The sequence below is a fragment of the Pogoniulus pusillus genome, chromosome 22, assembly GCF_015220805.1.
Source record: "Pogoniulus pusillus isolate bPogPus1 chromosome 22, bPogPus1.pri, whole genome shotgun sequence".
Taxonomy (NCBI): domain Eukaryota; kingdom Metazoa; phylum Chordata; class Aves; order Piciformes; family Lybiidae; genus Pogoniulus; species Pogoniulus pusillus.
Genome location: NC_087285.1, coordinates 13834525 through 13857756, shown reverse-complemented (window position 1 = coordinate 13857756; position 23232 = coordinate 13834525). Strand labels below are relative to the sequence as shown.

The following is a 23232-nucleotide window of genomic DNA, read 5'->3' as shown; positions in this document are numbered from 1 at the left end:
TGGGACGTTAGGAATTACATCCTGTGGTGCACATGGCTGCTCGCATGCATAATTTCCTCCTCATTGCCAGTTTAAAAGGCAGGTGATGGATGGGTCACTGTAAGCCAAGAGCATTGTGAAGGCAGCAGGCTCGGTCCTTGCCAGGCAAGGGAGATGATGTCTTGCAAACTGTTGTCTTTAGTACCTAGAGGTATCACAAGTATTGTGAGACTTCACCTCGCTTTCTGCACAGAGATGCTGCTTCCTCTTTTCTCTAAACAAACCCCCTTCAGTGCACTGCAAAAGTGGGTCCTCCTGGTCAGAGCAGATGTGGGTTTGAAGTACAGAGTGAATCCATGGCCACAGGAAAAGCAGTGGCAGGATTTCTGTTGATTTAATCTCAGAACTCAGTGTGGTTCTTACCTTAAGCAAACCCAGTCCAAGCCAAAGGATCTCCCACAGGTGAGATGAGCTAGAATCAGTGGATGATGAAGAAAGCTGTCTGCAATGAGAAGCTGCTGAAGTTGGTAGCTGCAGAGCTTCTGTCACAGCTTCTGAGATGGCCAGGATAGTCCAGAGAGCCCCACACAACCCTGAACCAGTATGTGGTTCAGTTCACTTGAACGCATGTCCCCATCCATTGGCACATGTGGGCACCACAGCAGCTCTCCTGTGTCCACCCCAGCTCATGTGCTGAGCTGTCACCACTCCACAGGTCAGCCGAGGAAGCTGCGCACTGAGTCCGTGTCCTGCTCTGGCCAATGTCACCAGTCTCCTCTGGGAGCTGTGACTCTCCTCACTGCTCTGGATGTGCTGCCTGGGCACTGAAATGGGCAAACCTATAAAAAAAAACTTACACAGCTCTTCTGTAGAGATTGCTCCTTGGGCAGACCTCATTTTTTCTCACGCCTTGGTGTGCTGCTTTGGAAATAGCTGTTTTCCAGACACTGCTGAGCCTTCTGCTGGGAGAGTCAGCTGCCAGGAGTGCAGGCCAGTGTGGGCACACGTTGGTGCTGGCTGCTTTGGAAAAGCCTGGCCACAGCCTTACCTCTCACTCTCATGCTGGCTTTGGGTGCCTCACAAGGCGTGGATGTTCTGTGGCATGCCCATGTGGTCCTTCTTTCTGAATGTGCAAAGCCTGGCACGGGGCTCAGCCATTTCTAAGGAGAGGGCTGATTGCAGAAGCAAGAGGCTGGTTCTCTGGCATCACAGAATAAAGACTTTAATGTCCTATTAAGTTTTGTCATCTGAAATTTCTTCGAGCCCAAACCCAGTCTGGGGGCGTAATGAATTCAGCCTTCACCCTCTATTAGCTCTGATTTCTGCAGCTTTGTAAACATTCCCAAATCCACGTGGTGCTGTAGTAGTTGCCTTTCAGATGCCTATCTCAAAGTCTCTCTCAAAGACAGAAATCCTGTATCCTGCTCTGAGTCACAGCACAGAAGGCATCAAGACTCAACACTCAACCTTGTATCTGGGAGAGAAACTGACCAGATGCAGACAGAGGGTCTCAACTGGTGCCGGCCCACTGCAGCACAGCCCTTTGGGTGAAATGCAGCCTCCTGACAATACCCATGAGGAACCTGAGCTGGCAGGCAGATCCCTTTCAGCATGCTCCCACATGTGTGTAAACACACTGCCATCAGAAACTGGCTCTGGGGAACTTCCCTGCTCATACAGTTACTTGGGATTAATTACCAGAAATAATTAACAATTAAAATGCAGCTAAATAGACATAAATCAGGGATAAACCAATTGTTAGGCTTATCATACAGCTACCCCAGTGTTATGGCTGACCTTCAGGAGGGCTGACACAGCTCTTCACTGATGTCTGTGCTTATGAGCTGAGCTGGGATGCTGCACCTACTGTCTGTGTTGTCTGGTGCCCTGTGCCAGGAGCTGCAGTGACCCACATGGAAGTAGAGCAGAAAGGTGGGTGATGTGGAGGTGTGTGCTGGTTAAAAAGATGGATTTCTGCAGCTGGCTGATGGGAAGGGGCTTCCCTGTGAACTGACAAGGAAGAGTTTGCCTAGCATATAAAACACTGAGGTGAGATTTAGTAACTGAAGTCTTATTGGGGTCTCTTTAAAACCATGTTTCATGGCTACAGGCTGTTCTCTTCTGAGTTGTTGAGTCTCCTGGGGGTGTTTTGGTTTGTTTTTTTGTTGTTTGGAGTTGGTTGGTTTTGTTTTTAGATCAAAATATCCTATCTCTTTAGTTAATAGCTGAGATAGCAGGTTTAGACCAGTTTCTCCTGGGATGTCTCTAAAATTGGCAACTCAAAAGAATCAGTAGGTTTTAAGAATGACTGCTAATTCATAGAACATGGAAGTGAATTTAATTTGGAGGCAGCTCTGCAGATGTAGCTCATCTTGGCAATTGTTTGCTCTCCTTTTAATGTCATTAATGGGAGCATTACTCATTAGGAATCTTCCTCTTTGTTCTTTTTGCCTGTTCTTTATGTGGTGTCCCAATCCTTTCTCAGTGGCACATGGAGATCTTCCACCTCTCTGTGTTCCTGCAAAATGAGTGTGTGAATGCCCAGTGTGGTGAGTTAGGTCTTCACATCGAGCATTCTGCTAGGGTTTAAGATCAGTGGTTACAGGGCAATTACCTCTGGATTTTATGGTCTAAAGCTTCAACACCTTTTCCCCATGGTGGGGATGCAGAGGAAAGACTTGGCTGGACACTTGCTGGTGCGCTCACTACCTTTGGACAGAGAATGATTGCAACTTGTCCTGTTGTCCATTTGTCCATTCTGCCAGGTAGCAAGGACAGCAGCACTGACTGATGCCATTAGACTCAAATGTGAGTAGGAGCTTCAGTCCTGCTGTCATCCACGTTCTGTTCAAGGGAGCTACATCTGGTTTTAACATCCTTAGGAGAGATGAATCTGGTGTTTTTCAGAAGGGTTATTATTGTTACTATAGTTACAGACCTATGTGCAACAGTCCCAGCCATGCACAGGGAATCTCTGCCATCTTTAGGGCTTGAGTCTAGACAATAAGACAGAATCACAGAAACATTCAGGTTGGAAAAGACCCCCAGGATCACCAACTCCAACCAATAACCCTACTCTATAAGGCTCACCCCTAAACCATATCCCCAAGCACCACATCCAAACTTTAAACACATCTAGGGCTGATAACTCAGCCACTTCCCTGGGCAGCTTATTCCAATACCTGGCCACTCTTTCCATGAAAAAAAAAAATCCTAATGTCCAATCATAGCTTGAGGCCATTCCCTGTTGTTCTATCTCAAATTACCTGTGAGAAGAGACCAGCACCAACCTCTCCGCAATGTCTTTTTAGGTAGTTGTAGACAGCAATGAGGTCAACAACTACCTGAGACCATTCCTCAGAGAGCTACCTACCCTTTAGAATCGTAGAATCAACCAAGCTGGAAGAGACCTCCAAGATCATCTAGTCCAACCTATCACCCAGCCCTAGACCATGGCACTAAGTGCCTCATCCAGTCTTTTCTTGAAGACCTCCAGGGACGGTGCCTCCACCACCTCCCTGGGCAGCCCATTCCAATGCCAATCACTCTCTCTGTCAAGAACTTCCTCACTTTAGGCTCCTATCAAGGTATAATTTGCCTTTCATTGCACACAAGGAGCAGATAAATGTCTACAAATGTCTTCACTGAGCCTTTTGGACAAAAGGTTTAACCCAAAGCCTCCTCTAGATTACTTTTTTTCTAATTGAAACAGCTCTCACAGTGGTTTTTTTTCATGGCAGGGGAAGTGGCAGCTCTGTAAGCTACCTGCTAGAGAAGAAAACCCAGGCACCATATGCAATGTAACTCTTGCTCTCTCTGGATCTCAAAAATGCTGAACTACAGGAGAGAATTCATCCCACCAAACGCCCACTGAGCACATTTTTTAAATCTGGTTTCTCAGCCTTTAAGGAAAGGAGAAGGGAAAAATCTATCTGTGTTCTCCTTGCCTGCTGGAACTGGGCCCCACTTCATGAAATGAAATGGCTAAGGATGGGAAAAAAAAATATATCCAAGGCAAAGATGCTATTCTCAACAAAGGGAACAGTATATGCAACAGCTTCTGCAGCATTCCTGCAACATGATGTCTTTCCCTGCAGACTCTCAGCTAGGGATTGATTGTCTAAGAAGAGAATTGCCTGATTCAGAAAAGCCTAGGGCACACTTGATGAACTGTTTGCTAAGAGGATAAATAGATGGGCATGTGCATATATAAATCTATAAGTCATGGCTTGTTCTGCCCCAAAGAGGACAGCTGAGATTGGGTTCTTTGTCATCTGATTTTCATGTTCTCAGGGCTAGTGATAAAGGCAGCAGTGTTTTGCACACTGGGTCAGGAATTGATGCTGTAGCTCCAGAAGGACAATTTGTGGAAAAGAGGAGACAACATTTATTGTGAGTGCCAGAGACAGAGCTCACAAAGAGAGCAACAACATTCATGCTGCTCTGATGTGTTCACAGTTAAGAGAGAGTCTGGTGAGTCTCTTTCACTTGGGCTTTTTTATATGAGTAATGCACTGATTTTGGGTTTGAAACCAAAGGGGTTTGATGTAGATGCTGCTGTAAGCTACCACTGTCTTTGCTTCTCCATGCCCATTGCTGCCTCTTCCTACCCTTCTGCTCAGAAATGCTCTGCTCTGCCTGTGTGCTGATTTGCTGGACTTTTCATTAGGCTTTTCCCCACTTTGGCACTAGTAGGTTTTGGAGGAGGAGTGTCAATCCTGGGAGTTTGTGCCAACCTCAGAGCTGAGATAGGTGCTGCAGAAGGGCCTTGCAAGCACCTATGCTCTGAGCAGAGATGGGGGGGTCCAGTAGCCAGCTGCCTTGAAGACCTACTGCATTTGTCCTGCAGAAAGCTGTCCCACTGCCCAAACCAGTGGCCTTCATGCAGCACTGGAGTATCAGTGGAATGATGCTCTGCATGCCCCCCTCCTTGGGATGACTCAGAGAAGGAAGCCATAGGAGGGCAAACCTCAATTCCTCAGCCAAAGGCATGTTTTTTCTATCTGAAGCCATGGGGTCATCTTTTCCAGGAAAGCCCTCAGAGAAGAGCTGTTGGACCACACAGTGGTCTCTGTGGTGCCTGTTTGAGCAAATGTGAAGCACTGTGTCTGTGAGGCTTCCTGAGCCTGCTCTTGCACTGATCTGGGTTCACTCCATAAATTGCCATGGGCAACTATGTGATCCCAGCAGACAAATGTTCTCCTGGCTCCATCTCCCCAGCAGCTCCAGGTGAAGGAGGTACAGGCAGTAGGATGCAGGCACCTATGCTTGGCTCAGCACAGAGCTATGATAGTGAGGCAGGCATTGATCTCACTTGTCACCAGGAGCACCATGGCTGAACCCTTGAAGAGGCACATCTGGTGTGAGAGCTTTGACTCATCTCTCGCCTCGCTGAGTGCACTGAACAAAGCACAGGAGGTGTGCAGAACAAAAGGCTTTGCTCATTTCTACGTGGATGCTCTACCCACTTCACTGGCCCCTGCCTGCATTTTTCCCTGTAAAGTGACAGGCTGTTGGACAGCCACATGCAGTTCTCTGTGTGGCCCTGGCACAGCAGGTCCACTCAAGCAGAAGTACAGGGTTCTGGTGGGCTGTGCTCAGCCTTCAGGCCTTGCAGAGTTCTCTACCAGCCCATCAGATGACAGCTTTACAATGGGATAGCAGGCATAGCAGCATGGGCATCCCCTACACATAGAGTCTCACTTGTAAATGAACTGTGAGCAATCAGGGATCAACTCACTTTTGATATATTACACATGAAAACATTGGGGAGGCTGAGCAAGAAGGGAGAGGTGTTTCTTTCTTTGACAGTTTTCTGCACTATCTGGTATCCCTCTGCTCCCTCTTCCTATTTCACTTCAGGAGAATAACTCCCATGTCGATGCTTCAGAAGATGTTCCACATTTAGGTGTCAGAGGTAGCATACATGGAGTGTGGTTTGGTGGGGTTTTTCCCACGAGTTCCTAAGGAGTCAAATAGTATCAGCTACTGCATTTGAAAGAGGCCTTGCAGTCATTGCCCTGTCTGGGAAAATGAGTAACAGGTAAGAGAGCTCAAAGCATGGGCAGGCATCCTATGTTTGTGTTTCTCACTTGTCATCCCTTCCCCAAAGAGCTCTCACAGGCCTTTGGTCTGCCTGCTTCATCTGCCACCGTGACCTTGCTTCCTTTCCTAGGAAACAGTTGATCTTTGCTCAGCCCTAGGAAAGGGCAATTATCTACCCCAGATGCATCCCAGTTCTGACAGATTTGCCTAGGCAGCAGCATGCTGCTTTTCAAAGAGTTCAGAAGAAACCCTCCTGCTAGCCAGTTGTGCTTTTCTAGTTTCTTCTGGGTGCATTTCTTTGTCTCTCTAGGGAGGATTCCTCAAACTGCCACAATTCTTCATGTGGCATTCTATGATTGGTATCTCATAACTTGCATCCTTCTCACCTCTAGAAAGATTTCTCCCTGCTAACAGCAGACCAGAGGACTGCATGGATGGTGTAAAGTCAGCCTTTGTGGACTGACAAAGCAGAGAGCCCAAGGGATCAGGACAGCTTTAGAAATGGATACCCAGTCTCCCCCCTGCCTAGTAACTCTTTGCTAAGTATCAGATATTTTATATTTACCAGAAGAAGAGGGAATGGAAGTTGTAGGGCAGTCAGGATCAACAGTTGCAGATGTTAGGCTTTGGATTTGTTTGTGTGGATCTTCCAAGCACACTCTGATGAGTGGGACTCAGTAAATGGACTCCAGTACTTTGAGTTCAGCCTGTAGTGGACAAGTGTCCCCATCTTCTGATTCTCACACACTTCCATTTTCTCCAGGGTGGCTGCTCATCATCCCAATTGCTCAACTGTTCTCCTTCAGCTGCCTCTGCAGGGGCTTCTCCACCAGCAAGTGATAGACGACCTCACTCCCAAGGCTAAGATGTCATTACCCTGTGGTATTTGGGAGACTGGGCAGAGGCTCTTCTTTATCTTCTATGTCTATCAGAAATTATGCTCATTTTCTGAAGAGTCCCAGTCTGCAAACCTGTGTTTCCTGTTAGCACTTCCTACTCCTCACACTTCTGAAAATCATCATCTCCAATTAGCTTGTGACCAGTGTACAGCACCCAGAGACTCTGTCCTGGTAGTTCTGAGATTATTTCCTAAGATGAGCTTGTTTCATCCAAAACAAAACCCTCCTGCTTTTCTTCCCTTATCAAAATAGCAATCTGCATTTACGTCATGTTCTTCAGATCTCCTGTGTGAACATTAGCTAACCCTGCTGTAGGACACAGGAGTGTTTCTGCTGTCCAGAGAAGTAAGGCAGAAGAAGAGTAAAAGGTCACACAGCAAAGCAGGAGAGGAGCTAGGATAACCTCCTCTCTCCTTCCTGCTCCAGTCACAGCCACACAGCACTAACAGTCCAAATTAAGAGATTATAGTGCATAATCCATACTGGCGTGCCAAAAATTCTCTACATCATATTACACTGTCACACAAAGTGATGACTCATTTGATAACACAGCCCACAACTAGTTCCTTTATGTTAAAATTACATGGACAAGGCTGGATTTAAAGAGAAAAAGGAGAGCTTGTTATGTGTGTAGTGAATGCTGAGTTATAGATGCTTTCATGGACTTTATTTTGGCTGATGCTAAAGGAGCATTTGTGAGCCTGTTTGTTGATGGTGGTGCTTAGGACCAGAGATGCTGACATTCCACTAACAACAACAGGAACTGCCTCTGTTTCTAAATTGGAAATTCTTCTTTACATGGGCCTAAGCCACCCTCCACCCGCGCTGAAGGAAAGGGCATTTGTCTGGGTCTTGCAGAAGGACCATCTCCCAGCAGTGCTGGTGCCTGAGGCTGCAGGGTTAGAGCTGTGTTTGCTCATTGCCAGAAACCCCTCTTCTCCCTAAGCCCTATGGAACAGGTGGGGACCAACCCAAGGTGATGTTTTTGGTTCTCTGGAGAGAAAATACCATTGATCTAAAGCATCTTATAACGTAGCAGAACAATCAGCCCACTTACACTCTGCCCAGGAAAAGATGTTTTTACCAGGTCTCCCATCGATACCTCCTCTCTCTGCTCTCCTTGTCCTCCCTGCAGCCTTACTGCCCTCACTGCCATCCTGGCTTCAGCCCTTCATGACTGCTGCCGTTTGGGAACTGTGTTGTTATACTTACCAAAGCTGTTTGGGGTGTGGCTTGTGCAAGTGACATTGAAGTGTGGCTTTCCACACTGTGGTTTCACCATTTCCTTTTCCTCTTTCTGCCTGGGCTGTAATTCCTGCAGCTGAGGAAACCATTGCAGAGTCCTCCTTGCCAGGAATGCCCACACGTTCTCTGTCTGAGAGCTGCTCTGGCATCTCCTCAGAGATTACTTTTCCATTTGCTGCATGGCTAGCACTTGTCATAGCCACTTGCTGCACTTTGAATAGAGAAGTGTGGTCAGGGCAGAGGGTCACTGCTGCTTTTGAAGCCATCAAGGGCTTGTTTGGTCATCTCTGCGGGCTGCATTTCCCTGTTTGCATCAGATCCCATGGGTCATTTCTGGCCCAAAGCTATTCCGCCCCATCTCCCAGAACGTGTGGTTCAAGCTCCCCAGCTTTGGGTAAATAAGCCTCAAGGCAGACAAATCTCCGGCAGGCAGTAAAGACTTGGATCAGGAAACAGCTTCGACTGCTGTGTAGTCAAGGCCAGTTCAAGAAGATCTTTGGAAGACTTTCCTACTGTTGTTCTGGAAGCTCCTGCTTCCCTTGATTTCTTAAAGGAAAGAAGAAAAAAAGTAAAACCCAGTTTCTGCTGGTGACCTGTGGAGACCCTGTGCATCCTGTGCTAGTGCTGAGAGCAGGGGAGGGAAGTAATTGCTTTCAGCAGTTGGAAGGCGTGGGTGGCAGGATGGCTTTGCGTGGTGCTGGAGGACGCTCCGTACATGCATCCCTCCTGAACAAATACCTCTTTAAATGGGTGTTATGGGAATTCAGAGAACACTTTCTTCCTTTTTTTTTTTCTCCTTCAAGTAGGAGCGAAGTTTATTAGTACTCTCCTCCCATAGGTGAGGTGTGGAGGCTGGGAAAGTGTGAGATGAGCAACCTTGGCTTTTGTCACAGAACCACAGAGTGATAGGGGTTGGAAAGCACTACTGGAGGTCATCTAGTCCAACCTTCCCCACCAGAGCAGCTTCATCTAGAGGAGGTTGCACAGGATGGTGTCCAAGCAAGTTTTGAATTACACCAGAGAAGGAGACTCCACCACCTCTCTAGGCAGCCTGTTCTAATGCTCTGCTACCTTCAAACTAAAGAAGTTCCTTCTCATGTTTAGATGGAACTTTCTGTGCTCACGTTTCTGCCTGTTACCTCTTGTCCTGTCACTGGGCCTTATCTTCCTGACACCCACTCTTTAAGTATTTATAAGCATTGATTACATCTCCCCTCAATCTTCTCTTTTCTAGGCTAAAACGCCTCAAGTCTCTCAGCCTTTCTTCAAAAGACAGACATTCCAATTCCCTTAATTGACGTTGTGGCCCTTCCTTGTGCCCTCTCAAGCAGACCCCTGTCCTTTTTGAACTGGCGAGCCTGGACTTGTACACAGTACTCCAGATGAAGCCTCACAAGGGCAGAGCAGAGGGAGAGTCAAATCAGCTCTCTCTTGGACAGCCAGTTTAACAAATAGGATGAGGAAAGAAAGACAAGGTGCTGGCAGGAGTGTGACTTCTATCAGAGGAAGCACAGAACACCAGCATTCAACACAGTTTTATTTGCTGTTCATGTGTCAGTAGGAAGGAATAATTTCCTTGATACTGCTTGGTGCATCCGTGCTGAATGTGTACTTGCTGAAGATGTATGATGCTCATGTCAGAGTAACTGTACTCATTTAGGACCTCATGGCATTGGAAGAGCTCATGCAGTCCACTCACGTACTTACTTGTACAGGGTTATCTTTTGTCTGCAGTCTCTGAGAATTCCCAGGGAGCTCCTGCTAAGTAGGGGAGGGAGATGTTTCAAGGTGAGATGTGATAGAAGTGGAAGTGGTTTGGATAGTTTCAGAGCTCTGGACAGATGGGGATGAAAGAGAAATGGATGCTCCAAGCATCTACTCAGATTTAGAGTCACAGAGAAAAGGAAAAAAAGAACTGAAGGTGCAGGAGTGTGAAGCTCAGGATGTGGAGCAGAGTTATTCACAGTTCTGGAGGGAAATGCCTCCAAGCAGGAATCTGTTCTTTGGTAAAAGGCAGAGATTTAGGGAGGTCCACAGAGTTTCAGTGGAGGTCAGCTGTGAGCAAGATGGAATGACATGACAGAAGCGGCCAGTTTGAGAGCGGAGGAGTAAAACTGGTGCTTGCTGGGAGGCTGCTCAGTAGTAGGGATGACCGCAGCTGTGCGCTGTTGGCCAGGGCAAGTGCACCCCGGGTGCAGCTGGAACCAGGAGTGGAAGAGATTGCTCTGCTTCAGGGCAAGAGGGCTTGCTGCCCTGAAGGGAAGGATGGACAGATTCTTCAGTGTTTCATCTCACTGTTGCTGAATCAGATGAGTCTATCATTATTTACTGCCATCTGCTAGATAGACAAGAATGGCAGTAAATAATGGCGAGACCTTACAACTCCCAATGTCTTTCATCCCCCAAAACTTGAGCTCCCAAGGGATTTACAAGAACAATGCAACCAATTTGATGTCACAAGAAGAGTATCACCTCTTGCTGGTATCCATCAGCGGAAATGTAGCTGTTCTTTGTAAGCTATTTGCATCCCCAGAATCATTGCACTTACGTCTTTGTGTGTTTAAGTGACTGCTAACAGGCACTATAGCCCAGAGCTTCTCCTAAGAGGCCTGGCCTGCCTACGCAGGTATGGGAGGTGCCCGTATCCCTCTCTTCGACAAACCGGGGATGGAAAGAATCACATTTCTGGTTCAGAAAGAAATTTGCCTCTCTCTTGTTTTTTTGTGCCGTATTTTAAAAGCCTGGGTACATATCCGTGCACAGCAAGATTTAGAGGTGATTAAAGTGAGCTGAGAAGCAGATGTCTGACATCAGCGTAGCACAGAAAGACGCCCAGAGACTTTTTCCCTTGCATGGTATTACCCTGATCATTCTCCACTGATCCCACTAAGATGAATTTGTTAGGGAGTGCTGTAAAAGATGCAGAGGGAGAAGCAGCAGTACAGTATGTACAGCTGGAAGGTCCAGTCCTGAGAGTTGAATCCAACACAACGTTTTGTGGTTCCTGTGCTCCCGAGTCTGCCAATGGGGTGACCTTGTACATGTCTCCTGAGTTCCTTGTACCTTGGCCTCATCACAAATAAATGTGACTCACCTCGTCTGCAAAATGGTTTAAGATCTAGCAATAAAAAATACTGGGAAGGAGCTTGGTGATATTACTATTTTATATCTGTGAGAAGGCAGATACCAAAGCAAATAACAGGCGCATGCAGGTCACCCTGTCCCCTGATCAAAAAGAGGGTGAGAGAGGAAAGGGGATTTCTTCAGAGGAGAAGCCATCTGCCAGGCTTACAGAAGAAATTACTGAGGTGTGTTATCAACAGTTATCAAAACTTACTGGAGCAGAAAGAATTTTAAGATGCTAATGAGCTTTCATTTGTGGTTCCTTGGCTGGGACTGTTGATTTCCTTCCTTAATTTCTCCAGGCTGGGCAGTGACTTTGCACTGCCTTTTGGTCCTCGCTCAGTGTCAGTTTCTGGTTTTCTTGTACTTTCTCAGTGTGGTTTCTGAGGAGAGTGAAGTCATCCTTGCTCCACTCTTTCTCATGCTCATTGTTTTACATTGTGTGAAGTGGGTTATTTTAACAAACTCTACATTTTTACAATGCCAAGAAGCAGGAGCGTTGATTGCATTCTTGGAGGCTGCCTCCATGTCCTAAGGATGTGCATTTCCATTTTATTGTCTTCTATTTTTACTTCGTTTTTTGGGGGAGGCGGAAGGGCTGGAACACCCTTGGGAGCGGCAGCGACCGTCTCCGGGCTGCTGTGGTCGGGGTGTGGAAGGAGGGATGCGGCAAGCCTCGGGGTGCTGGCATACAGCCCACACATGGCACGCACATGAGCTGCCCTGGCAGACCCCAGGCAGCCACAGAGGCTCGGCTGCGGAGAACCCCTCTGCTGCCTCTGGCTTTTTAAGGCTCGTTTAAGCCCTAAAATAACTACCCCTCCCTGCTGAGGGAAACCAGCTGGCATTAGCCAAAGCCTCTTATTCCTGTTGCCTCGTGAAAGCAGGATTCCCCCCCCCCCCCCCCGTGTAAACGGGATGACACTGCAATCCTCCCCATCTTCCCGAAGGACAGCTTCGTGCTGCAGCCACTCGCTCCTGCCCTCTGACAGCTTCTGCGTCTGGTTCACAGCTCAGGGCACCGAAGACAGTGGGACACATATGCTAACCTAAGACGACAGCAGATGGGTGCAAGCGCTTTTAAGAACAGCTGCTGGTGTCTCATTCAATAATCCCATTTTTAACATCCATATGATGGCAAAAACACTGAAAATTAGGTTTTGGGTTTTTTTTATGCCTGCTCCTTTCCCGAGCCATACTTGACCTGTTCAATATGATCTAGGGATTAAAGTCTTGTTATTTTAGCCACCCTACACTAGATCTGAGCCTGACCTCTGCCACCCACCATTGAGCAGTAGCTTAGCTCTCCCCTTCCTTCCAACTTTTTTGTGTCCCAGGACCTGGGATAGTCGACAGATGTGACTGCTGCTAAGGGCCACAGTGGATTTTCCCAAACACCATGTGCCACTGCCACATCAGGCCAGTGTGTTGGTTGCAATGCGGTTTGTGTCTCTGATGCTCCCACTGCTCCATTCTTAAAACTGTGAATACTGCCTCAGAGGAGAAAATCCTGGTAGCACCACACCTCAGCAGCCCAAGTGTGAAGGAGAGGAAGCCCTTGCTCTGCCCTCATAGGGATATAAACGAGTTTTTACATCTGAGATGGGAAGAGAGAGTAGTCTTGTCAATGCTGCACTTCAGGCTGTCAGCTGAGGCGTCCGTCACCTTGGCACTGGTGTGCTTCAAGCTAATAACGAATTTGCCAGCACACGGCTCTTGCTAATTCCCTCAATTCCCAGACGGGAAAGTGCCACTGAGCTGCAAAGTGGCTAAGCCGAGGTCACGCCGTAAGTAAATGGCACAGACGGGAGTAGAGCAGGCGTTTGCGGACTCCTAGTGCAGCTTGTACCCATGGGGAAGGTTTGGTGACACAAAGATCTGATCCGAGGGTGAAGCCGGGATCCTCCTCCTAAGCTCCAAACTGCGTTTTACCTAAGGGAGGAAGAATAATTTTGGGTTTGTGGCTATTTGGTTATTGGGTTTTGGTTTTGTTTTCTTTTTAAGTGAGGCCAAAGGTCGTTTCCAGGGATCCTGGGGCACCCCCTCGGAAAGAGCCGGGCCCCTGGTTTACCCTGCACTCCAGCCGGCAGCTGCTGCAACAGGTGCCGGGGCCCGCCGCCCTTTCTCACTCCCGTTACAGACCGGCGGCCGGTGCCCGGGCAGGCTCGCAGTCCCGGTCGTCCCAGACCGGCACCAGGGAGAGGCCGTGGGTCCGGGGTCCGCGGACAGCAGGATGCGCGGCTCGGCGGCCGCTCCGGCGGGGCGGGCTGCAGGGCGGGGCAGAGGGCGGGGCGGCGGAGAGCGGCGGCGGGAGGCGGGCGCTGTCCATGGCCCTACGGAGCGCCGGGCCGCCCCGGGCTCCGCCGCGCCGCCGAGCGGAGCGATGGGCAACACGGTGCACAAGACCCTGGCAGGTACTGGTGAAGGATGCGGGATGCGGGACGCGGGGGGCTGCGCTGCGCCGCAGTGAGGGGAGGGGGTTGCCGGGCGCGGGGCGCGTCCCGTCCGGGGAGATGCTGCGGGCGAGCCGGGCGCGGCGGAAAGAGCGCCTGGGGAGAGCGAGTGGGAGCCGGGGTGTCAGCCCTGCCAACCTGTGGAGCGGCTCTGGATAAGCCGAATATTAGAAAAGGATCGATTGTTATTGGTGCGATTGGTACCGGTCCCCCCGCGGCGGGCACCGTGTGGGGATGCTGAAGGGGGGCGCAGCTTCGCCCGTGAGAGAGCAACAAAAGCGGGTGAAGTGGAGCTGTTCTCGCAGGTGAAGGAGGGATCCCCAGCCTCTCACTGAATCTTGTTAGCAGCTTGCTTTTGCGTCCGTGTGCTCCCTCTCCACCCCCCCACCCCCCCCCCTTTTTTTCCCCCTTTTCTTTTTAGGGGGAAGGAAGGAAAGAAAAGGCGAGTGTGTGTCTCTGTGAAAAAGCACAACTTTGTAACGTGCTTCGTTGTTCAGAGTCACCCGAGGAAAACTATTTGAAAGCAAGTCTGAAATGTTTGGTAGGCTGCCATGCTTTAAACTGCCTTTTTAGCGAATTCTGCTCTTATACAAGAGATGTACAGATTCTTTTCCTTTGCAAGTTCAGAACTGTGAGGCTTTTTCCTCCTCAGAGAACCGATGCATAATAAAAGCAGTTAGTCTCTATAGAATCAGCAGGATTGAATTACTGAGCCCTTGCCAGGTTCTCTCTTCAGCTAGTTTGCTTTTATTTTTAGCTAGTTTGCTTTTATTTTCATTTCTGATTTTGTGGAGCTCCTGCATTGCACCCTTTGTACTTTGCAATCCCCTAAATAAAAAGGGCATTATTAAACTTATTTAAAGGAGCAGGAGGACCTATTGAACATACACACATGCCTCCCTGTAATCAGCCAGGGAGCTGAATATAGAAATAAAGAGAGGAATAGATTTGCATTTGGATGTGCCATTTATTGTCTTTGCAAAGAGAGGGTGCATGGGACCTTCAAGGCACAAAAGAAAGCTGCTTGGCTTGTGGTTTAGCTATGAACCTGTGATCAGATTTCTAGTTGCATCTCCTCTCATCATCTACTGCATTTAAATGGGAAATTAGCTCCTTTCACAATAAGGAAGTTTTCATTTTTAAAAATACCTCACCAAGTGGCAAATAAAGGTATTGTAAGGAGTGCATGACCTTGGAGAAAATTAATTTTGTGGGTTGACTTTTCAGCTAGAGGCAATATCAAGGGGCAGATGCAAAAAAAATCTGCCAGAGCCAGGGAAAGCCTTGGGTCAAAGGGAGATTACTTCAGTAAGGCAAGAACTTCCCAAAGGAAAAATATGCGTACCTGCTGGGCCGTGGGATCTAGCTGTGAGCACTATTCCAGAAGGCTGAGAGTTGGGTCAGCCCTTCTGCCTATTGCTAGAACAGTCTCTCCTGAGCAGCCTTCATAGGCACAGCCTTACACACGTGAATGTAAAAAAAGGGATGACATCAGTGGTACCGCAGTTGTGCGATTAAAGAGTTCCTAGCGGCGCTTTCAAAAGGAGCTGTTAAGAAAGACGAAAAGTCAGGTGGAAAGAAAAACTGAAGACTTGATTTATGTAGACCTCCCAACTCAAACGTTGCTCTGGTGGCCTAGAAAATCTCCGTCCTGTCCTGCCAGGCCAGGTGGAGACTGTCTGTAAGGATTGCTTTGCTGGGGATTGTCCATTTGCAAACGTTTGTCAGATTGCGCAAGGTGAAAAGACGCAGGACGCTTGAACGCTGTCTGCTAATGTGCTGGGAGGTTCTGAAGTGTGTCTCCATTCCCCAAATTCAGCTGCGTTCAGTTTTTACAGAGTAATTGCAGTTCAAAGAAGCCGTTAACCTGTGGCTGCAGAAGAGGGTTTTGGATGTTAGTAGTTATGTATTTTGTCATGCTGGACACCATTTGGCAATTTTTTACATTGATGTGCTTGGATGTGGTGTTTGTCTTTCATTATCCAAATGGTATTGCAGAAGGAAGCAGGTTTAGAACTGTTCTTGGAACAGTCCTTTTGAAAATTATAAGACTTTTTCTGGAAGACTGAACTGTTGGATGAAATCCTATTTATAAATGCTGCGACTGTTTAGAATTACTCAAAGATAATCAATCAGAATTAAGTCTTTCCTCCCCTCTGTCCAAAATCCATCTCTTTCTTCACTCTGGCAAGACTGAGCAATGTACTTTCATTCTCATTTTAACTCAACAGAGGAACTGCCCTCCCGTGCCCCATGGAATGAAGTAATTTATAAGGAAAAAAAAAACCAAAACAAAACACAACTAAAATTTGCCTGCCTGTTGTGTTAAATTGATTAACTGTAGAAAGCTACAGATGTTGTTCCACTTTTGTTGTTTTGTTCACTGGAAATAGCTCAAGGTGGAAAATGTCTTTCCATTCTGATCAAATGTAGAGGAAATGTGGAGGAACCTTCATCATTCGGCTCCTGGAAAAGCCGAACAATCAACAATTCAGGTTTTATATAGAAGTGGAAATTGCCTTCTCAAACAGTGGAATTCAATTTCAAATCCTGTTGCATGCAGTTCAGCTCATTTTTATACCTAAGTTGTTGAGTTCTGTTTTCAGTGCTTGCTGCATTTTTCAGTCCTTGCACAGTCCCATGCAGTGATACAAGAGCACAGGCTATTGTTGCCTGAGAAATCTGTACCGGGAGCTTGGGAAACTTGGGCTTGCCAAGTATCTGATGGTCAACGCACAACGGATGAAGGCTTTGTCAAATTAACGGTGAAGTTTCTAGCCAGAGTGGTACTGAAATGAGTAATAGGCTAGGGCTCATGAAAGGCAGCTTCTATATTTGAACCGGTTGAGGAGGCATTTGAATGGAAAAGAGCTGAGATGTGTCAGATACGCTTAACAACAGTCCTGAGGTGGTGGTAGAAATCACTCTTATCTAGATGACAGCTAAATGGTACATGACACATTCCTACGGTAGGATGGTTGCCTCCCGTGGCTGGCCTGACCTCGATGGGGGTGAGAAGGACCTCCTGGCCTTGGGGCTTCTCTGTGGTGCAGGCTCCTGCTGCCAGGCACAAGCCTATTGCCAACCCTTCCTTCATCTCCAGTGCAGGGTGGGAATTTATGCTTGAACATGGATGTTTTCTTGTCTTCCATTGTTTGAGACGATTTGTGGGCAGGTGGTTAGGCAAGAGTGAATTCTTCATTATTGAGGCACGCTGCTTTTCTGTCTCCTACAGGTGATAAACTAGGTGTGCAGCATTGCAGCTGATGGGCAAAACGTGTCCTGACCTGCAGAGTGAGCTGGGAGGCTGTGTGGATGGTGGTGGTAGCATACCGGTATTGGGCCTCATGGCTTTATAGCTTTGTGGCTAATCTTACCTGCAGTGCTCCACAGAGGAGTTGGTCTCTTAACTCAAAGGTGAATGAGACAGCAAGCAGCATGTTGTGGATAGTGCTAATTTCTCCACGCTAATTGCTTTCCTCAGCAGATACTTTGAAGAGGGCTCAAAAATGGTTAGTAGCCAGATAGAGGCGTGAAGCCTTCCTTGAGGGTGCTAAGAGCCCAGTGGTATTTGAGGACTGGCAGACTGGGAAAGGTAAAAACTCCCCTAACACAGCTAAGTCTTTACATGGAGCTGCAAGATGCAAGAAGAAAGCAAGAAACAATATCTAGGACAGCTGGGCAAGCAGCAAGTGTCCTTACAGTGCATGGCAACTTGTGGTGGGGTTAACATGGACAGCTGCTGATGGGCAGGGCAGACAGTATCACAGTATCACAGTGACAGGAGGCACTCACTGGCTGAAGCACAAGAAAAGGCCTTTCCAGTTGGGATCCTGTTGTTGGTCTTGGTCCAAATAGGGTCATTGGTTTTTAACAAAGGAGCCAAGTTCCCTTTTAAGAATCTGGCCGGGATCTGATTGCAGTGCTTCTCCCACTGCCTTCCTCACAACTGCAAGGAATACCAAGTATGAGTGGCATTTGTGTCTGGTAAACACAAGGGAGAATGGGACTTGTTCTGGCAGAAGTGACTTCAATTTCTTATTTTCAAGAAATTATTTTGTATTCTTAAAAAAAACCCACAGAAAAAGAAAACTGTTTCAGTTTAATTCTTTCCCAGCAATGCAGGAATGCCAAATCTGGACCTTCACTAGGTTGATGCAACCATCTGCCAGTCTTTTGCAAGACAGTGATGGTTGTAGGGTCCCAATAACAGTAGAGCTGCAGTATAAGAAATGAGTAGCACAGATCATGTAGTGGAAAGACATCTCCCTGCCTTTTCCAGGAGGTGAATTCTCAGCTTCAAAGGGCGTTTTGGTTTAGACTCATCCTCTGGTCCCTTCTGCCCCTTTAGGTGCCAGTGATACAATGCAGGAGTTCGAGGTGAGTAGGGAATTAGTTCAATAAATTGTTTGGCTGGGCTCCAGTCTGACTTCAACAAAACTGCAGAATAACACGTCGGGTTGTTTTGGTTTGAGTGAAAAATGTACCTGTTCAGACCAGTTTTTGGTTTGGGTTTGGTTCAACTCCCATCAATGCTGATTACAGGTGTTAATCCTGCCTCAATAGCAGCCTTACTTTGCCTGGTTTTCTGTCTCTCTTAGTCTGAGATACAAGGTTTCTAGAGTCTGTCATTGATTCTGCTTCTGACTCCCTGTGTGACCTTTCAGCAAATGGCTTTATCATAGTCTTGCTGTGTGTGTAAGGGAGGTAGGAAGCAGTTTGGCTCACACGGGTACACGAGAGTTAATTAATTAACATGCAGGAATGAAGCATCTCCAGGAATAAGGTCATGGAACTGCAAAAAAAAAAAAAAAAAAAAAAAAAAAAAAAAAAAAAAAAAAGAGATTAATTCGCTGCTGCTTTTGTAGCTTTCTGCTTTTCCGCTCTTCAAAGGGAAACCTGTGAAACTGTTCAGCCTTCACTGTGATTTAGAGCTGGAACAGGTTGATCGTATACTGAAGACTATCTTTAACCAGCCTTGCACAGTACATACCCAAAAATGTGCTGCAGCCAACTGGCACGATTAATTCAGCACTGCCACAGGCATCTCAGCTGTTGAGGCTGGAGAAACAACTGCACTGGAGCGCAGGGAGGCATCACCGATCAGGACGGTGCTAAGTGGAGCGGTGTGTCATGCCCCGTGGCCTCCGTGCTGTCAGGCACACACGGTGCTTTGCCAAGTGTGTTTTTAAAGCAAGAGGGTTTTGTGGCTCTCCACTCTCACGCTGGATAGTGCCGGGCAGGTGCCCTCTCTTCTGTTGTACTGTTTATGCTCTGGAGGGCAGTTGCCTTACAAAGAGTTAGGATATCTGGCAAACAGATCCTTTTATTTCTCTAGAAAATCGCTGCAGGTCAGAAGGACCTGTGTGTCACCATCTGGCCCTGCTGTAGGTGCTTAAAATCACACCCCTAAGTCTGTGTGTGTAGGCAAAACTCTGTGAGAGCCCTCACTACAGGCAAAGGAAATTGCTACTTCCTGACACATTATAATTTGACAATCTATGGAGGTGCTTAAGTGTGTTTAAGGTGTTTAACTTTAGGCAGTCAAATCTGAATGTGCGGGCATTAATGTTTACTTGACATGAAAAGGATGAGTCACCTTCAAGCGTATGCTGTGCTTCTCCTTCTAGTACAGATCCTCCTTGCATATGGCATTCCACGGCTTTTCAGTCAGGAATGCAAATAAGCACCTTGGTCCTCCTTAGCTCCAGTGAATTTATCATTCCAGCTCATTGAGTTCTGGAGTTGCACTTTTGGACAGTCCCTGTCCTGCTGCACTGTTTGCCTTGCAAGGAAACCTTTTCTTTCTCATCAGCATCGTGCTGTTGAGAGAGCCTATCTGTGAGGGTTGGTAGCTAAAATAAGAGCAGGCTTTCCTAAGGTGGAGCGTGCGTGTCACTGTGATGGATGTGGTGGGTTCGGGAGAGAAGAAGAGGAGCAAAGCTGCCAAACCAAGCAGGGGTAGAGCTTGCTGGGATGGTTTCAAGAGTTGCAAGATGAGACCAGGCCAGGTTTGACTCCCTCAAACACGTGTCAGATCTCATCTGAGCTTCCTCTTGGGGAAGGCGTGTGCTATCTCTTCCATCTTCTCTCTTTATTTCCATCTGTCTTATCTCCTTTGTTTGTCTTCTTTCTTGTGCCCGGAGCAGTTTGGCATCCCCGCACCTGTCACGGCAGCCAAACCACAGGGCTGACTCACGACATGCACTTGCCCTGCTCCTAATGAGCTCCTCAGCCACATGCTCATTTGGGGCACCCTGGCATCAAAATACAGTTTGCCCGGTGAACTGTTCTCCACTCTGCACAGAGGGCAGATGTGTGCTTGCTTACCAACCGGCACAGAAAGAGGTGGTTGTCCAAAGGGCTGTTGGAAGGGGCCTGGCTCCTTGTCACATCTTGAGGAGGCTTTTCTGTCTGAGGCAGCTGGAGGAGATTTTCTGATGGGAGCATTTCCATTCTTTGTTCTGTCTGTTCACTTAGCTTCTGCATCCTTGTCCTTGGCGTCACTAATCTGCTGTGTCCTGGAGGGGGCTGACCCTATGTCAGTGGCCCATATTACTCTATTTGATGTCCCCAGTGCCCTTAAGTGGTGAGGTCCTACCACTTCTCTGAAGACCTCCCCATTCCATCTCTCTTGCTGCAAACACAACAGGATTGCCCAGAGGCATTAAACGGGACAGGCTCTTCCTGATGGTTGCTTAGATAAGTTGTTGTATTTCCATCCATGGGTGGGAAGGAGATGCTGTTTACTCTGGATTATTCCATGTCATGATGATTGTATTTTTTTACTACTATATGTTAAAAAGCATGAATCACTGGCCCCAGATGTCTGGCTGAAAGCTTTATCTCAGCATACCTTTTCCCTTCAGACCTGGATGCCCTGTTGTCTCAATTACTGAATGCTGGAACATTACATTCCTGGTGTCTGAAAAGTTGAAGTGGGGCTTTGGGGAGGAGTGAGGGAAGGAAAAGTGATTTCTTGCTTGTTAACTTGTTTTCCTCCTCTGTGCCCAGGGAGATATCTTCTTCTGGTTTGTGTAAGCTGGGATCATTTTCCACCCAAGAGTTTTTTCTCTGTCACTTCTTTCAGACCTCTGGCAGTGGAGCAGCTCAGAGACAATACTACTGAGTGGATCAGACCCTTTCTTTGCTCCAGCAAAACTATGTGGTCTTTTCCTTTCTGCACCAATAAGACTGATGTAAAGAAACCAAATCAGAGTGTAAGAAACGACTTCTTGCTTGCTACTGAAATTACACAGAAATATTCTTTAATGAAAAAAATGAAAACCCAACACATTTAACTGCATTTAAATGCTATTTATTTATTTATTGTAGATCAAGGAAATCACATTTAGGATGTTTTTGAAGACCTTCTGACGCTTTGAAGGGAGAAAAGTGGATAGAGTTGTGCTTTGCAGAGTTATTGGCTGGATAGTTGCACGTGACAGATGTAGTTTTCTCCTTTTTCTTGTTTCACTGTGAGCCTTGGTAGAGAGAGCTGAAAAAGAAAAGTGGAAGATTGTATGCAGGGAAGGAAAAATTGATGCCATATAGTAATGAGACTCTTCTACTTGGGAATTGTCCTATTTTAACCATCCATTTGTCCCTGACTTCAGGGTTCTTGTGATTGCACTCCTGATGGCATGAAGCCTTACAGCTATGTGGGAGAAATAAATAGAACACACACAAAAAAAAAGGGCAAATCTCTGTTTTTCAGTCAGCCAAAAGAGAATTTTCCTGAGCAAAAGTTTTCCATCAGGCTTCCAAATGCCCAGGATAAAAAAAAAAAGTTGTTTGCTTTTTGCCTTCCTCCATAACTTGAATGTTGAATCTGCCTAGCTCTGCCTTGACAAGCCAAAGGTAGAAGACAGAATATCCCATTTGGCAGCAGCAAAGAAGTAATTTCATTCAGGTTTATCTCGCTTTCCTCAGCGGTGACTAGCACTGTGGCAACAGCTTTTCTCAGCCTGTTATCTGTTTTGGTCTCTTTGGGACGCCGGCTTCTCAGCTTAACGTGTTCTGTAATTTATGGAGTGGAGTTCAAAAGTTATCTCCTCGGTGTAATGCTGGGGTTGAAAGCACAATTCCTAATGAGGGGAAATTGCTATTTTTTCGGGGTCTTGAACTTGACAGACTTGGATAGAGGGTTGGAGGGGTTTTTTTGTTCGGTTTTCTTTGCTAACAGCAAACACTTGGTGCTTCAGATCTGTCTGGTCCATTGTCCTAGAGGTAGCCGAAATTGCTGCTAAGAGGAGCAGCTGGGAGCCTGTGGTGAGTTAGATTTCTCTAGGAGGAGACAGGATCAGGACTTCTGAACATGTGCTCTCCAGAAGGCAGCTGGACAGGTTAACACTGAAGCAAAGCCTTGGTGGAGTACAGTAGTTTGCAGCGTCTATATTACTGTAGGTCATAAAGAACAGGTTTGTTATGCATCGGCTAGTAAAGGCGTTAGTAGATCTGCTCCCATCAGAAGGTAAAGGTGGTCTGGATAATCCCTGCAGGCTCCTGCCAAAGCAGTGCACCCCCAAGAAACATCTCTTCAGGGGACTGTTCTTTAGTGGTCTTTTCATCAGGGCATGGCCAAAACCTCTTGATTACTTTATCCTTCAAAGTGAAAGGGTTTGAGAACTGAAAGAAGTTACTAACCGGCTGTTGCTTCACTTTTAGTGACAAACAGTCTTGGCAGACATATTGTGTGGAGGTAGCTTTCATGTGGTGGTTCTCGGGCTCAAACTGTACAATGGAAGGGTGGCCTAGGCGATTCAGCTTTATCTGACAACCGGCGCTGGGTTTGCCCTGCAGCACAGTGTCCCCTGGGACGCCAGGGCTGGCTGGCGAAGGTAGCCTGTGCAGGACGGGCTGGGGACGAGTCCGCACAAGCCCCTTGGTGGAGAGAGGTGAAAAACAAACGTTGAACATCGAGCCCGTGTGTGCAGAGAGGGAAGGGTAGATACCAGTGGAGCTTCCTTGCACTTGCATCAAGAGGGCTTGCAGGTATTTCAGTATGCCTGGAATTTTGGTTGGTCTCTCCTGGAAAGGAGATGTCCTCTGAAGAGCTGGAGGCAGATCTTCACCCAGGCGTCTGATTTGTGAGTCTTAAATAGCAATTGTCGAGTGATTTGCCAGCAGCAGAACAGCACTGCTTGTGCTGCTGATGTGAGCAAAGGGAGAGGGTGAGAAGGACGGATGCTTAGCAAGTCACAGTTTCAAGGAAATCCATCTCAGTTAAAGTTTATAAAAACTGATCTTACCCGACAGACCCTATAGGGGCTTTAAATACCACAGCAGTCTGCACTGAGTCATGCCTGGGGATTGCTGTTACCGGGGGATATTGTGAGCGCTAGCAGAAGACAGAGCAAGAGACAACCACTCACACACAGAAGACCAAAATGCTGTTAAGTATCTAAAATCAATCCTCTGAGTTTGGGTTGCTGTTTCCCAAGATGTCTGAGTGGCTCGGGGCAGACTCGGTTTGATGATTGCAGTTT

General features: G+C 47.3%; 1 protein-coding gene across 2 annotated transcripts in view; it reads left to right on the top strand.

Annotated features, from left to right (window-relative positions):
- NEURL1B (neuralized E3 ubiquitin protein ligase 1B) overlaps positions 1-23232 on the top strand; it is a 141916-nt gene that overhangs the window by 94947 nt on the left and 23737 nt on the right. The window contains exon 1 of one of the 2 annotated variants that reach the window (XM_064161825.1): positions 13592-13705. The exons of the other annotated variant lie outside the window; for it this stretch is intronic. Within the exon in view, the coding sequence (XP_064017895.1) occupies positions 13675-13705 (31 nt within the window). The 5' untranslated portion in view covers positions 13592-13674. Of the gene's footprint in view, positions 1-13591; positions 13706-23232 lie in introns of those variants that run through there. 2 annotated transcript variants of the gene reach the window in all.